Below are 17691 nucleotides of genomic sequence, written 5' to 3'. Positions count from 1 at the left end.
AAGTGTATTTTTTGAAGTTATGTTTGAGCTCTATTTGAGTGACGTTAGTTGAAGTCCTATATTGGAATAGTGTTGAATATATATAGAGAATATGTGTTGGATTTGGTGGAATATAGATTTTAATTCACTTGCGACCATAGACAATATATTTTCTTTGATCACGAGTGAATTAAAATCGATATTCCAACGAATCAAACAAATAGTCTTTTTTTATATGTTTACAAATGATTATTTTTGTATTTTAACTGGAGAATTACGCTAAAATAGTGACGTCATGACATAAAAACAACGTCATTTCATAGTAAAACAGTTCAAATTATCGATAATGTTCACTTTTTATTTTTACTGTTTGAAACAGTGAATTATCAGTTCTAATTCACTGATATTTCCCTATAAAGCACCGCACAGCATCAAATAAATAACTTTGTCTTCGTACTGTTTTAGGTTGTACTCTAAATGGCGTGAACTACAATGAAGGTAAATAGCGTTTTCTATTTGTGTGTACTCTTTATATTGTTGCGTTTCACAATTGGTAACTTGCATTGGGTTTAACAATCATGTATTGCTAGATTTAGTTGTCTTGGTGAAAAACCTTTACAAAAAAGGTAAGCGTCATTTTATCAAAATAAATTTGATATGCGTTCCTAACAATACAGCGATGATATTGTAAGAATTTGTAAATACATGTCACCAATAACTTGCTTCGCATAAACCGTTCCAAGGCGGTGACACGAGCTTTTCTCAAGTTTTACATTAAGTACCATGTTATATGATGAGTCAACCTCCATGCAGTGATGTCGTTCCTTGCTCTAACATACAATCTCTGCTATAACAAGAAAATACTTCCAGACTTGAAAGGATTTTTTTTTGGATACGTATTTTATTATAAAAATTAGCACAATTTTCTTTTATATTTTGAAAATAATGTAAACGTTAAGGGTCATAATAAAAAATACGTACCTTTATTTAAAACAAAAGTAAAAATAACAACGGGAAAATTATTGAACCACGTGACTCCGCTATCGCCACGTGGTTGGTTATAACGGCAGGGATTTGATCCAGCTATGCTGGTTCCAGTCAAATCTTTGCGCTGAGGTTGATGGTTTTTTCTTTTGCGTATGGTCAATTACTAACTTTAAATTAAAAGAATAACTGGTTAATGGAAACACATATTTTTCTAATAATAATATTTCTGGAAGTCATTATAAGTATTTCAATATAAACTTACGTTCAACATTTCTCGATTCATTACTTTTTCATCGGCGAAATTGAATACTTTCGTTATTTAAATTCCTTGGTCTTTGATTGGCCAATCAGGTGACACCGTCCCAGATGATAACCCGTGTGCCAAGTGCAAGTGCACGAACGGGGACGTCACGTGCTCGTACACAAACTGCACCAATCCGAATTGCGACAACAGCTTCACGCCGAAGGGAGAGTGTTGCCCGAAATGCGTCGAAGGTAGTTATTAGAGATATTTGAGTCCTTTTTATTTAGCATTCCGAACGATTTTTTTGTGAAACAAAATGGCTGGTCGGTAATCCATAAAACTAGCTCGAAAAATAATTAAAATCGCATATTTCTATACAATGCCGGATTAAGAAACTTGGGCATTATCTGGATTAAAACTTTTGGGGCCCACGCCCTAGGCCCCTAATCTAACTAGTGCCTTCTAGAACGCCAGTACCAAGTCGATTTCACACGTTCCAATTATCTTACCAGTGTCAAGGCTGGCATGACATAAATTGTGACAATGTCCTTTAAGCTGCGAATTTTCGACGATCATCCCGATCAAGCCACGATCTGAAAAAAGGTTAGGATCGGGGCGGATCGAGGCCGAGTGGAGTCTAAATCGAGCAATTTGGCAAATTATGGTCTCATTTCGACTTTCTTTCTTCTTGTTTCTTGTTGGCCACGATCCCGCTACGCTTGTTTTGAGCATGTTCAAAATAGGCGTGGCGAGATCGTAGAGCTCTCCAATCATAAAGACTCTACCGCGATCATACTGCGCTTATGAAGACTCCACTACGTTTCTCCTGCGATTTGCCACGATCGGCCACGTATCGGCCACGCTTTGATCGTAGTATGGGCGGCGTCTGTGTGTGAACGTGGGATAATTTAAATGCATTATAATACTGTATTGCCAAAACGACATTATTATTATTAGATTAAGAGTTTAAGAAAACAATCACGATACTACGTAAAAATCGTCACGGTCTCATGGGGTCCCTAAAAGTCGCGGTAACCATAGGCAGTTGTATAGACAATTATCTACCCTGCCTAACGGCTTATACGGGACTTACGCATTAAATACCTGTCAATCAATGGTGATGTTTAATGTCCCCAGAACCTACTTCTGATAATTTTAATTAGAATTCATTACATTTACGCATCAAAGTATAATTGTTTTGAAACCATGCGATTGTATTTTAAAACATTTAATGGTAACAATTAAAACATATACAAATAATTCAAGCGTATGCCAGCGAAACTGTTTCCAAACTAGTTGATTGTAATTCAAAAAAAGTGTGTGTTTAGTTTAAAATATACTTGTAAGTTATTATGATCGCACATACTTATTATAACAGTGTAATATCATTGCTTTGCTTCGTTTAGAGTGTAACACATTTAATTATCTTAGTTACTTGGCATCGCCGATTCTGTCCTGTAGCATGTGTCTGGTATTAACCCTTTGCATGCTGGGAAATTTGTCGTCTGCTAAAATGTCGTCTGCTGAACTTCTAAAATTAGCATTTTCTTCGATTTTTTTCAAAGAATATTATCAGAATAGCAAACAGTTTGGATCCTGATGAGACGCCACGTTCTGTGGCGTCTCATCTGGATCCAAACTGTTTGCAAAGGCCTTCAAAATCCGGTTCCAGCACTCAAAGGGTTTATCTTGAGAATTGTTTTCCGTATTTTTGCTCTTCAATTGATGCTTTCAGCGTGTATTTCTTACTTTTCAGGATGTGAAATGAATGGCGTTACCTACAAGGAAGGTAAGACGTCTGCCACATGCTTTACTGAAATATTGTAAAAGATAAAACAAGATCACGTTCTTTAACAGTAATTTAAACTTAGCTTGGATATACTTTCATATATAGCCATTATTTGTATATAGTTTGTAATATTACAATTTACAGTTGACAATTTAAGGAGTGTATTTATGCAAATACGCAAACTAAAGCAAAATATTCTTCTTGTCGACTTCTGTGTGGTTCTTTGTCTGTTGTTGTTTTCTTTCAAAATGTTCGAATTTTTCCTTACCAAACAATTCCTTGTTTGAAAAGTGTGACATATACAGAACAAAATAATTCATTGCAAATTGTTTATTGTTTACTTGTTTCTGAGCAAATATGTTGACAACCCATAATATAAACAATGCCTTTAGAATGGCAAAATCAAGCATTTGAATATGCTTAGAAACAAATAATAGACTTGTTTAAAAAAAAATGTTTTCAGGCCAAACGGTCCCAGATGAAAACCCATGCGCAAACTGCGTGTGTCGGAACGGCCTCGTCCGCTGTAACTACACCACATGCGCGACATTGACCTGTGCTAACAAGGTGAAACCGGCCGGTAAATGTTGTCCCGAATGTAGAGAAGGTAAGACATTGAAAAGTATATGAGACACGTTCTGGGCAAACTGGACTTAATGCATATGCGTTAATATGATGATCATAAAAATAGAAAAAAGTAGTTCCGAAAATGTGTTATTCTCACCGGTGAAAATAACAATTTGTTGTTTTTTCACTGCTGTTATTTCACTGCAGAAATGTCATATTTTATAATTAGGTATAAAAGAAACAATGCTCTGTATAGTGAAGACGATTCGCTAACAACTATTTGCATTGGTGCAGGCAATTCGCACAGGCTAATCTGGGACGACACTTTTCGCTTACACTGGTTTTTTGCTAAGAAAAGATTTCTTTAAAACGAAAATTAACACAGAAGCGGAAAATTTCGTCCCTGATTGTCCACACTGGCTAATCTGGGACGACGCTGAGCACACGTGTTTTAAGCCCCGTTTTCCAAGAGCGATGATCATATGTCAGATGTGGCATCATCAAAAACTCGGCGCCTTTTGGTGCCTTTTCATGACCTTATACATTTATGTATGAATTAAGAAACAACGTTTCCCGGTTTGGTATCCTTTCAATTTGATAACTTTAAAATCAACCAAACATTGTGTCTTGGCCATATGTATGTGCTCTTTTCTTGCACTCTTACATCTTAGATTTACACGCGAATTACTTTGCTGATTGAAACGATAGCCTGTCAATGGTGATCGTGTAATTGCAAATGTTAGCGAATCGTCTACACTATACAGAACTAAAAAATACGCATCATAAACATCGTATATTGCGTATTTTACAGTAAATCAATTTCCATAATACATGTACATATGTTCAAAAAAGCTTGATTGTCATTTACAGCTTTCAAAGCCCATATCCACCGATATGCATGTATGCCTGCTCAAAAAATATGCCGGTTTAATGAACTTAATGACTTTTTTTCCTAGAAAAACCTATTTCGTATGTAAGAAATTTATGAGAACAGATTAATGCTAATAAATAAATCTTTTAGCAAATATACGTCACTGGGATCAGTGACCAAAACATACAAGTTTTCAATGTTTATTCATAAACAAAATACCATATTTTCCATATTCTCTTCTATTCGCTGCAGCTAAATAGAGAATACTAGGTCGGTGCCGAATAAAGCAAAGTTTATTTTGCGAGGCTTAGAAAATCTGAACCACGAGCCTTGGCGAGTGGTTCAGATTTTCGTGCCGAGCAAGATAAACTTTGCTTTATTCGGCACCGACCTAGTATTCGATTTATCCCATCAATTTTCTTAGTCGTAAATTATTTCTTTAAACATAGAATAGGAAAATCGAACTAGACGGAAAATCCCAAAGATATTTTAAGCAAACATTGTTTCATTATTTTAATCGTGTCGAGCCTAATACATTACAAAAAGATCAGTAACCAACCTGTTTTTCGTTTATCATACCTCTACGTCCCCGATTTTTAAGAAATAATGAAAAAAAGACACTAAACAACTGCATCTTTAGCGTGAAACAACATGCATTGTGTCGTATGACGTATTAATGATGACGTCACGAGTACGCGCACTTAATATTTGTAAATAATGTTTATTTGCTTTTTGAGTTGCAGTATGTGTAAAAACTATATTACATCTTGGTATCAAATTGTTTGTTTTGTTAAATCTGATTCGATTTTACTAAAAATGATTACTTTATAGTTAATTCCGAGTAATATGAACATTCTTCGCCGCGCGTGACAGCTATATTTCAGCACTGCTGAAATAAAGGTAAATTTATTCCACCGTGGTTTATTTCGACAATGCACGTCTGATGATGGGATAAATAGAGAATACTAGGTCGGTGCCGAATAAAGCAAAGTTTATTTTGCGAGGCTTAGAAAATCTGAACCACGAGCCTTGGCGAGTGGTTCAGATTTTCGTGCCGAGCAAGATAAACTTTGCTTTATTCGGCACCGACCTAGTATTCAATTTATCCCATCAATTTTCTTAGTCGTAAATTATTTCTTTAAAAATAGAATAGGAAAATCGAACTAGACGGAAAATCCCAAAGATATTTTAAGCAAACATTGTTTCATTATTTTAATCGTGTCGAGCCTAATACATTACAAAAAGATCAGTAACCAACCTGTTTTTCGTTTATCATACCTCTACGTCCCCGATTTTTAAGAAATAATGAAAAAAAAGACACTAAACAACTGCATCTTTAGCGTGAAACAACATGCATTGTGTCGTATGACGTATTAATGATGACGTCACGAGTACGCGCACTTAATATTTGTAAATAATGTTTATTTGCTTTTTGAGTTGCATTATGTGTAAAAACTATATTAAATCTTGGTATCAAATTGTTTGTTTTGTTAAATCTGATTCGATTTTACTAAAAATGATTACTTTATAGTTGATTCCGAGTAATATGAACATTCTTCGCCGCGCGTGACAGCTATATTTCAGCACTGCTGAAATAAAGGTAAATTTATTCCACAGTGGTTTATTTCGACAATGCACGTCTGATGATGGGATAAAATACGGTAGACACACAAACGTGATAAATAAGTCGAGAACGATCTAATGACGTCACGAATTTCGTGACATGATTGTAGGTCATTGATAATGTGGCTGCTAATTTGTGGTCTAGGTGATAAAGGAAGAGTAGAATATACACGGCCCCCTGATTTATACGTAAATACTGTAAACTCATTATAATTCTCGGGGCGTTAATTATTCGTCATTTCGGTTGATCGATCAGCGAATTTATCACAAACATAACGAAAAAATACCGACGCAACTTCCTGTTTTCCCAAATAAAATAATCGCGAATTTCCATGTCCATGAAAATGCCTTTTTTTAAATCCCAAAATGTCATGCCGACAAAATTGAATAATTTAACAGTATTTATTTTGATTAATGTGTTGTGGTTGTGTTTAATTTCAGGTTGTGTGAGGAACGGAAAGACGTACAAGGAAGGTATGTATAGTTTTTATGTTTTAGTGTTTTTTATTCGATCAAAGTTGGGACCGGTAAACGGCCTCATTCACATTGGCCAAAAATAAATAATTCCCCAATGGAACTTAAATTAATTGAAGGTGTAAAAAATATAAAAAGATAAACAAATTTTTAAGATCTTAACATTTAGTTCATCTCCAATCCGCTCTATAAGTTGAACTTCTTAATTGTCAATTGTGAAGCATTTGTAATCAAAACAGGAACAACACAATTTCCCAATTCTAGCCAAAAATATCGCGATTTTTCCCGATCTAAAGGGACCGGGCCCCATTCCCTAAATGGTGAGAAAAAACACTGTTTACAACCGCAAGATTTTAATAGACTTAATAGGATGAAATCTAATAAAAGCAACAATGAAGAGATAAAACAATATTTAATTTCGGTCGATGTCAATAAAGGCTTTTTCAGGATGTCTCAATATTTGTATTTTTATTTAATTATTCAGTTAGTTACTTCTATAAAAACAAGATATCGGAACAAATCAATAATTTGGTCTGTTAGTTCTCGCTTAGCCGTATTAGTATTTAATATTCGAAATTATGATTGTGAAAACAACTTTTAATTCAAAACGCGCGTAAGAGGAACAACAAGTAAAGGCGCACTAGTATTTATGATATTTCATCACGGTAAATGGTACTATTAAAAGTACTATATTATTGTTATTATTATATTGTTTAGGACAAAGGGTACAACTCAAAGCATAATAGTATAATAATGTATATTTCTTTAGGGCAAACGGTGCAATTAAACCCAATACATTATTATTTATTAAATTTTTGAGGACAAACGAAAGTATTACATACATAATATAACCAATAATTATATGTCTTCAGGAGAAAAGGTCCCGGATGACAACCCGTGCGCTTCCTGCACGTGTCAGAAAGGTGACGTCACGTGCACCTACACCACGTGCACCGCACTGACGTGTAAGGACCAATTCCGACCCCAGGGCGAGTGTTGTGCCAAATGCCGGGAGGGTATGTGTGACTTGTTGCCAGGCAGTAGTTAAAGGGGCCTTTTCACAGATTTTGGTAGTTTTGAAGTTTGTCATAAAATGCTTTATATTGATAAACGTAAACATTATATATAACAAAAATCGTCAAAAGATGCATATAATGGATATTTTAGAGCATGGTAAATGTTTAGTATTACTGTTTCCTCGCAAATATCATAACTTAAACGAAAACTTGCGAATCTGAAACATTTTTTTTCAATTTTGTAAATTTACCGAAACGTGAAAAGGCCCCTTTATGGATTAGATTTGTATGTATTGGCTTATATTATGTTTGACTTGTTAATGGGCATCGTTTGATGCTTAGATTTTAAAGTTTAACAATATCAAATTATGTTTTATTTTATGAACATGGGCTGAATATGAAAAAATAAATAAAGGCCGTGCTATGTGAAAAAGGTGTTTAATGCATGTGCGTGAAGTGTCGTCCCAGATTAGCCTGTGCAGTCCGCACAGGCTTATCAGGGACGAAACTTTCCGCTTTAATGATATTTTTCGTTTCAAGAAAGTCTTTTCATAGCAAAAATCAAGTTTTATGCGAAAAAAGTCGCCCTTGATTAGCCTGTGCGGACTGGGACGACACTTAGGGCACCTGCATGGGACAACACTTAGGGCACCTGCATGGGACAACACTTAGGGCACCTGCATGGGACAACACTTAGGGCACCTGCATGGGACAACACTTAGGGCACCTGCATGGGACAACACTTAGGGCACCTGCATGGGACAACACTTAGGGCACCTGCATGGGACAACACTTAGGGCACCTGCATGGGACAACACTTAGGGCACCTGCATGGTACAACACTTAGGGCACCTGCATGGGACAACACTTAGGGCACCTGCATTAAACTCCTTTTTAACCGAGCACGGACCAAATAGTCTTGCATTAATTGTGTATTTATACATTTCTGTATACGTTACATTAAACAATTTATAAAACGAAATTTTCAAACATGTTAAACATTTAGAAAATGGACGACGCCCATGTTGCAAAGATTGCCATTAAACGAATAAATGCATAAATAAGAACAACGTGTCTGCTGTTCTAGTGTTCTGTTCATTAGTGCATGTTTAACATATTTGTTTAATTTTTTTTTAATTCTTTGTTTTTCGCGCTGTAGTCAGATACCCATGCTTTATTGATTTTTTACGATTATCTGTGATAGTTCAGTTTAACTAGTTCATAACCTTTGCGAAACTGTAGGATCGGATTTTGTCATATAGTGTCTTTTAATACGAAGAATATTGAACATGCTAATAGAAGTACCTTTTTTTAACATGTATTGTACACTATTTTATTCATTTTTAACATATATGATATGTTTAATTACTGGATGTTGTGACAAATAATATGCATAAATGCTTAAAAAGTAAGTTATTCTAAACAGTTTTCCGCTTTTTTTCAGGCTGTGTTATGAACGGAAAGACATACAAGGAAGGTAAATAAGTGCTTTGTAACATTTCCGATAAAAAATAGACCATATGTTAATAGTTTCAGTCATATCTAAAAGATTATAGAAATTACTTCTTGCGCTTTACTCCATAAAATGTTGGCTCTACATTTCATGTATGACGCAAACAAGTTAATGTTTTAGTTATAATTTTACAAAAATCGGGTCTAGTAAGTAATTAAGGAATAAGTACTGGGGAAAAACTCAGGGTCCCTTAGTAATGGAGACTCAAGCCAGCAAGAATTGCATAAATGCTTTAATAGCAGAACAGAACAAAACGGATATTTTATACAAACAGGCATATTACAGCTTATCTTGATAACAAATTAATATTATTATACATACGTGCGTAATTAGTAAGTAACTAAGGAATAAGTACTGGGGCAAATTCAAACTTGCAAGAATCTCATACAATTTTTAATAACAGAACAGAAAGAATAGAACGGTTAGTATATATAATAAGGCATAATTATCTTTATAACACACTAATATTATAATACATGTGTTGAATAATAAATACTTAAGATATTATTCTTGAGAGAGCATGTATATAACATTATATTTATATTATGAGTCGTGTTCTGAGAAAACTGGGCATAATGCATGTGCGTAAAGTGTCGTCCACGATTAGCCTGTGCAGTCCGCACAGGTTAATCTGGGACGACACTTTGCGCACAAGCATTATGCCCAGTTTTCTCAGAACGCGACTCTTAAATATTACACAGTTAATTTAGTACGGATACAATTACATGTCTTAATTGACACATACATGCTTCATACGTGTTCCAGGGGAAAGCGTCCCAGACGGCAACCCGTGCGCCACCTGCACGTGCAAAGGTGGCGAGGTCGAGTGTACATACAAGACGTGCGTGGCGCTACCTTGCGCCAACACTTATATACCGAGTGGAGCGTGCTGTCCTGTATGCAAGGAAGGTACGTAGAGGTCTCGCTATACTTATTAACCCATTTATGCCTGGTGGACTCTCCCATCCGTCTAAATTGGATCAATTTATTTCCGAAATGAGGGATGTCTAGTTTATTTATTTCTATATTTAGAATATTTCTTAGAGAAATTCCTTCAAGCAAACAATGCATACCCTGATGAGACGCCGCATTATTCGGCGTCTCATCTGGGTCTACGCTGTTTGGCAAGCCCTTTTTTATCGACGCTAGGCATAAATAGGTTGTTTTCGTCATGTAATTCAATGTTAAGACCTTATACTTAAGTAAACAATAAAGTCAAAATAGTGCACGTAGTCATAACTTTATATTATCTTAATAAAAGGTATGGTATGTAAGTAAGAATTTGACAATAATCAAAGTTCACTGTTTTGTTCAACGTTTTTCCGACTTCTTCTAAGCCGATTGTAACCCGCACGTTTCCCGATGAAGTCTCCAATTTTTAAACCTATCAATGATTTCTTAGTTAACTTTAACCTAAATTCCGTGTCGTCCGGTCCATGACACAAAAGGTTTTAATTGCGTTGACATCATTTGAGTCGCGCTCTGAGAAATTGGAGCTTTATGCATGCGCTATAAGTGTAGCCCACGATTAGTCTGTGCAGTCCGCACAGGCTAATCAGCTACGACACGTAAAGCTTATATGGATTTTATGTTTAACTCTTTCAGTGCGGGAACCGAATTTGTAAGGCCTTTGCAAACAGTTTGGATCCAGATGAGACGCCACAGAACGTGGCGTCTCATCAGGATCCAAACTGTTTGCTATTCTGATAGTATTCTTTGAAAAAAAATCGAAGAAAATGCTAATTTTAGAAATTCAGCAGACGACATTTTAGCAGACGACATATTTCCCAGCATGCAAAGGGTTAAATGAGGACTCTTCTAAACGAAAATCCAGTGTAATGTAACCTGTAGGCGAAAAGTGTAGTTTCTGGTAAGCCTGCGCGGACTGCACAGTCTAATCTGTGACGACACTTTACGCACGTTAATTAAGCCTCGTTTTCCCAGAACGTAAATGCGGTTCATTTACAGACAATTAGGGGAAATCGTGATTTCTTGCTAAAAATAACATGTTTTTGTATTAATAAATCTTTCGATCACGCGGTTTAGATTCGTTCATGTTGTTGCGTCTGTTGGTTTGTTTTGTGATGTTGTTTTGTTCGTTAATTGATTTTTTTTTTCGTAACAGTTAGTGATTTCAATAAATATATTATTGAAATTAAAATAACATTGTTTAAACACAATTTAAATCGAAAACTGCCTATCCAAAGGTAAAGCCTCGTCATTTCTATTTGACCGAGTGAGGCATATGTAAAACACAACCTTGAACGGAATGACGTCATATGAAATTTTATTATTATAATCTTTATACTTTCAGGCTGTAGTGTTGGAGGCAAAGACTACAAAGAAGGTAAGTTGGTTTACCCATAAATGCCTAGTGGACTCTCCCATCCTTCTAAATTGGATCAATTTAATATTTGTATTGCGTTTCTAGATAGTTAATAATTTCGCTGCCCACATCCATTTGCGCATTCGAACGTTTGGACATGTCATACGTTGTTACAAATTGAAATTGAGTTTTGTAGCTTATACAACAAACGTTTATGATCGGTATATGTGTAAATTTTTATGATCGGTATATGTGTAAATTTTTATGATCGGTATATGTGTCAATTTTTATGATCGGTATATGTGTAAATTTTTATGATCGATATATGTGTAAATTTTTATGATCGGTATATGTGTAAATTTTTATGACCGGTATATGTGTAAATTTTTATGATCGGTATATGTGTAAATTATATAGGACATGTGAAAGTCATAGGCGCTCGTAGTCAATGACAATGTTTTTTTTATTTATTTATTTTTTAGTTTCCCGTTGTTTATCATAATGCATACACATACTAAATTAATAAAAAATCTTCCGACAAAACGTCTTAAAAAAAAAGATAGTTCGACTATGTACATAGATATTGACAAGGTAGGTCACTCGCCATTTTCTCAAGCGACGGAAGTGAGTCATTATGCATAATAAAATCGCTGTCACCCCGCTCGCTTATTCAAATGCGCCCTCAGACCGGGAATCTTGCTTTTTATACACAATAACAGCCACTAAACACTATGGGCGCCAGATTTGATTTTTTCTTCTTCTGGAAAACACCACGGCAGACGAAATCAAGTTAAACAATTGGTAAGGATGATTCATGTGTATGCAATTTACATTATTTTGTTGATTACCCCATTAAGTGAGTGAAGCAATAGTAACAGGATTTTATCGCATCGTCTAGCTGTGGGGGTTTCTGTTGAAACTGTAAGTAGATAGAGAAAGAGCGAGGTTCCCGGCCAGCGCGCATATCAATATGCGAGCGGGGTGACAGCGATTTAATTATGCATAATGACGCACTTCCGTGGCTTAAGAACATGGCGAGTGACCTACCTTGTCAATATCAATGTACATAGTCGAACTATCTTTTTTTTTAAGAAGACGTTTTGTCGGAAGATTTTTTATTAATTTAGTATGTGAATGCATTATAATAAAAAACGGGTAACTAAAAAATAAATAAATAAATAAATAAAATAAAAAAACACTGTCATTGACATCGAACGCCTATGGTTAAAGTGTCCAAGGAAAATGGTATCAGAAAATGAGTAATTAAAGATCATCTTCCCATCTATATGTTGGTGTTTGATATATATCAGTCTTTGCTAATGTTATCGTATGTATCACATCTGTAATAGAAATGAATCCAATAGAATTATTTGTTACAATTTCAAGAACATCACCTGCCTATGACAAAGCTCCCGATAATGATGCAAAACTAATGGCTTGCCTTTACTTATGTTCCGAAAAGTGAAGCAAAACAAATAACTTGCTTGTAACAAAGTTCCGAATAGTGACGCAAAACTATTCACTTTCCTGTTACAAAGTTCCGAATAGTGAAGGAAATCTTATCAATTGCCTGTGACAAAGTAACGAACATTGACGAAAACTACGCATGTACTTTGCTCGAAAACATTCACCTTATACTTAAGAACTCTTATAAACGTAAACATCACTCTTGACTTATGTGAATGTATTCATACTCGGTTTTGTGTGAGCACGTTACGATATAAATGGCGTCATAGCAATTCGTTTGTTTCATTTTCCTGCACCTGTTTAACCCGATTCGATTACGACCACAAAATTAATCACCATAGAGGAGAGCTATTCTGTTAATACATTATAACTCTTTCAGGTTTCACTCTTGCTAGATAGAAACGCAAACCTACTTATGTTTCGTGTGTAAACGTCATCAGTATGGCAGTACATCTTGCAGACGACAAAAGGCTAGAAAGAAACGCAAACCTCTTAATGTTTCGTGTATTAACGAAGTCACTATTACATATTTTGCAGGTGAAAAAGTGCCGGATAATGACGTCTGCAAGGACTGCACGTGCAAGAATGCAGATGTCGTCTGCAAATACAAGTTCTGCAGCCCCCTGACATGTGACCTTACCTACCAACCGGAAAACGAGTGCTGTCCAAAGTGCAAGACTGGTAGGTTACACAGTGCAAGACTGGTAGGTTACACAGTGCAAGACTGGTAGGTTTCCCAGTGCAAGACTGGTAGGTTACACAGTTCAGGTCACACTATACTAAATAGTTTCCCTATATATTTCAATGTAAACGCGACATCTTAAAGCGAGAATAAATGCAATATGTTGCACACAGAGACCCCCATAACCATATCTTTTCTTAAAGGCCATTCTAAGCGGAATCGATTTATGCAAGTAAAAAAGATATGACATGTACAATGCAAGAAAGAACTTGACACAAATCAAAATCGACTGTTTTTGGAACTTTTTTATAGCCGTTTCTTAGTGGAATGTAACCTTTTTCGGGGCAATGGTTTAGTATAGTCTTCAAGTTTATCATATTTCAGGGATTCAGTAGTGAACACCAATTCATGCCCTACCATTATCTCCGAACGATAACACTCGAATAATAGTAAAAAGTGTAAAACATGACTTCCTATCAAATATGATATTTTTTTAGAGAGTACAGCCCTATATGAAACGGTTATTTAGTATACTGTAACCTTCAAGCCGGGAAGGTTACACAGTGCAAGACTGGTAGGTTAAATAGTGCTAGACTGGGAGGTGACACAGTGCAGGACTAGTTGTTTGTCGCAAAAAATAAACGCTCAAGTTATATGAGCCTCTTTTTCTTTGCGAAAATCTAGATTATACTAGATTAGATTAATTAGATTAATAAGATTAGATTAACCCATTTATGCCTAGCGTCCTGAAAAAAGAACATTGCAAACAGCGAAGACCCAGATGAGACGCCGCATAATGCGGCGTCTCATCTGGGTCTGCGCTGTTTGCTTAAAAGGAATCTCTTTATGAAATATTCTAAATATAGAAATAAATATACTTGACATCCCTACTTTTGGGAATAAATTGATCCAATTTATAAGTATGGGAGAGTCCACTAGGCATAAATGGGTTAATCTAGATGATACGGATTACCATGTGCGCACTGCACACGCTTTTCTGGCACAACACTTGAAGCACATAAATTATGCATTGTTTTCAAAAGCGATTCTCATTGATGTTAAACAAGAAGCATGGGTTACTATTTTAATCGTTTAAGTAATTTTTAAACTTCGATAACCTATGAATTGTTGGTGTTGAATACGCTGTGTGTTAAAGGTTCTTTTTCATTAATTTTACTTTTTATTAAATTATTCAGAATATCAAATTTTCAGCAAGGCCAATAAAAACATTATGCGTTTATCCTTATATATGGAAGATATTGTTCATGTTATATAAAGTAAATGTGGGTAACACAATTATAATTAATTTAACTATTTAATAATATGGTTTAATGATCAATTTTCTCTTTTATGCAGGCTGTGTAATGAACGGAACAAGCTATGCAGAAGGTAAGACTGTAAAAGTAAACAATTCTATTAACCCTTTGCATGCTGGCTTTTGTCGTCTGCTAAAATGTTGTCTGCTGAATTTGTAAAATTAGCATTTTCTTCGATTTTTTTCAAAGAATACTATCAGAATAGCAAACAGTTTGGATCCTGATGAGACGCCACATTCTGTGGCGTCTCATCTGGATCCAAACTGTTTGCAAAGGCCTTCAAAATTCGGTTCCAGCGTTTAAAGGGTTAAAAAAAATGTATAGGCAGTATACAACACACTGGCAACTTTATTTTAAAAAGTTAAGTCAAGAACAAACTGGTAGATATTTTCTCATATTCGAAAAAAAACTTCAATCACAAACATTCTTCGACCCAATGTTATAAAGAACACTTTGTGCTATGATATTGTATCCTCGACCAGACCACAAGAGCAAAAGAGCCATGCGAAGTGGAGAGAGATTATTAAAATATGTCCTAGCAGTACATTACAATAAAAGATCCGTATAAAGTTGCAAAACATCATGTAAACTTGACATTTAAGCCGTTAGTTTAACGGGAGCGTTGCTTCCCTGTGCCTTAGGCAAAAACAAAACAATTCACAGCACTCTTATTGTTTTGCGTTTTCAAAATTTATAATATATATAAATATCTAATTTACACATATATACATATACATGTGTATACATATACATATTTTTTACATTAATTCATGGATATCTTGTCATAATACCCCGATACATTCCTTTAACCAGGAGACAATATTTGGTTTGGTAGTTTAAAAAAAGCATTTTTATACAATTGGTTTACAATATCTAAGTGAAAAACTGTGCGAGCTTCATTCGTTTGTTTTGTGTTTTTTTTGTTTCATAAATGTCAAACAAAGGCCAGAATGTAAAAGAAACGTTGATATTTGTTGAAAAATGATCGTATATTGAATTTTTTATTCACTTTAAGATACATGTGTACTGCAATATAAACAAACAGTAAAATGTCTCAAAATTATTACGAAAAATATCTCCCTTTCATTCAGGCGCTCCAGTGCCCGACTCGAACCCGTGTGCCACGTGCACGTGCCAACAGGGCGCGGTCGTTTGTACGTACAAACCGTGCGACCCGCTCACGTGCAATGACCAGTACGTACCGGCCGGGGAGTGCTGCGCCAAATGTCAGACGGGTAAGCAGAACAGAACAGAAAAGAGAGTTTATTCATATAACTTGAACAATACCAGTTCATCGTTATATATTCAAAACTGACAATATATAAGCAATTAGCACATTCATGGTTATATGAAAGTGACTCAAATAGTGAATAATAATGTGTTATTAATACACGTTGGCATTTATATTACTTTTAGTTTGAATTCAATGCATCTTGGTCGAAGCCTACTTCTAATTGGTCTAAGTCGCCGGTTCCCCGAAATGATATACATGTATGTGCGTATTTCGTGGTTTGTGGGCACCGGCACTACAGTGGGTTGACCGATCCTCGAATAAAAGATTACCTCTGACTGGTCGCCGGTTCCCCACCATTATTTATGTGCCTGTTTCGTGGGCTGGGCACCGGCACTTCAGTGGGTTGACCGATCCACGAATTTAACACAAACACATTAGAAAATGAGCGACGGAAATTGCATTTTTTTCACAATCAGAAATCTACGCTTTCCGTGTCAACGAAAAAGTTTTTTTTAAAGAACATGATATGTCATGCCGGCGAATATATCTGGGCCGTGCTCTCTGACAAAGGGGTTTAATGCATGTGCGTAAAGTGTCGTCCCAGATTAGCGAGTACAGTCCGCACAGGCTAATCAGGGACGACACACAAACTTCTTGCTTTTTATGATATTTGAAAGTCTCTTCTTAGCAACAATCTAGTTTAAGTGGTAAGTATCGTCCCAGATTAGCATGTGTGAACTGCACAGGCTAATCTGGGACGACACTTTACACACGTGCAGTTAACCCCTTTTTCACAGAGCACGGCTCACATGGTTTTATAATTGTTACTAAAATCAGTTCTTGATTCGCTAAACTGTCGTATTTTTCTCAAATTTGCACGTATAACCATCGACGTGTCTTTCAAAGTTCATACAATTCGACAATATAAGATCATTGTTTTTAAGATTTCTGAGAACACTTTTTTTAAAAACGTTCCTTAATGATAGCTGATGTTAAACCATTCACCATGTTCGCATAGCTACGAGAAATTGAAGCTAAGTTAGCTTTAGAATGAATAAGATAAAATACTTCACAATTGTTTTATGTTGTTGATATCAAAAACAATAAAAACATTCAAATACTGTAAACAATTTATAAATATTTATTTAAAATATTTAAATGCAATGCGAGCTTTGCGTGTATATGAATCGGTATTGATAATGTAAAATTTATATATACATATAAATAGTTATTTATTTGAAATGAAAATATGCATCTTTCTGTGTTTAACCGACTTGAAAATATGAATTATATAAGCATGGTCTTAAAGGTAACTTGTTACGGGACATAATACATATGTACTCGACGTGTGGACATTCATAAAAATGTTATTTGCCCTTGATGTGTCCAATTATTGACACATATTATTAGATGCAAAGGGATGTCTTCAACCTTATTTGCTCTTATAAATTACTCATGTTTGGGTGCAAACTAATAAATCTTTTTTTTTAGCTATTATTGTTTGTGTTCTTTTATGTCGTTTTTTTCTCTCTCTCTTTATTCAGATTGCGTGAAAAATGGAAAAACATACAAAGACGGTGAGAAATTGTTTTTCTTTTATAAA

General features: G+C 35.3%; 1 protein-coding gene across 1 annotated transcript in view; it reads left to right on the top strand.

Moving 5' to 3' along the window:
* Nucleotides 1-17691, top strand: part of LOC127859653 (kielin/chordin-like protein) — a 74420-nt gene that overhangs the window by 15195 nt on the left and 41534 nt on the right. The window contains exons 10-22 of the mRNA XM_052397158.1: nt 445-477; nt 1318-1461; nt 2967-2999; nt 3463-3606; nt 6502-6534; nt 7407-7550; nt 8995-9027; nt 9829-9972; nt 11378-11410; nt 13394-13537; nt 14895-14927; nt 15946-16089; nt 17633-17665. Coding sequence (XP_052253118.1) covers nt 445-477; nt 1318-1461; nt 2967-2999; nt 3463-3606; nt 6502-6534; nt 7407-7550; nt 8995-9027; nt 9829-9972; nt 11378-11410; nt 13394-13537; nt 14895-14927; nt 15946-16089; nt 17633-17665 — 1095 coding nt within the window. The remainder of the gene's footprint in view (nt 1-444; nt 478-1317; nt 1462-2966; nt 3000-3462; nt 3607-6501; nt 6535-7406; nt 7551-8994; nt 9028-9828; nt 9973-11377; nt 11411-13393; nt 13538-14894; nt 14928-15945; nt 16090-17632; nt 17666-17691) is intronic.

Source organism: Dreissena polymorpha, chromosome 15 (genome assembly GCF_020536995.1).
Source record: "Dreissena polymorpha isolate Duluth1 chromosome 15, UMN_Dpol_1.0, whole genome shotgun sequence".
Classification (NCBI taxonomy): domain Eukaryota; kingdom Metazoa; phylum Mollusca; class Bivalvia; order Myida; family Dreissenidae; genus Dreissena; species Dreissena polymorpha.
Note: the sequence above shows the minus strand (reverse complement) of the source record. Positions and strands in the feature narration are given on the sequence as shown.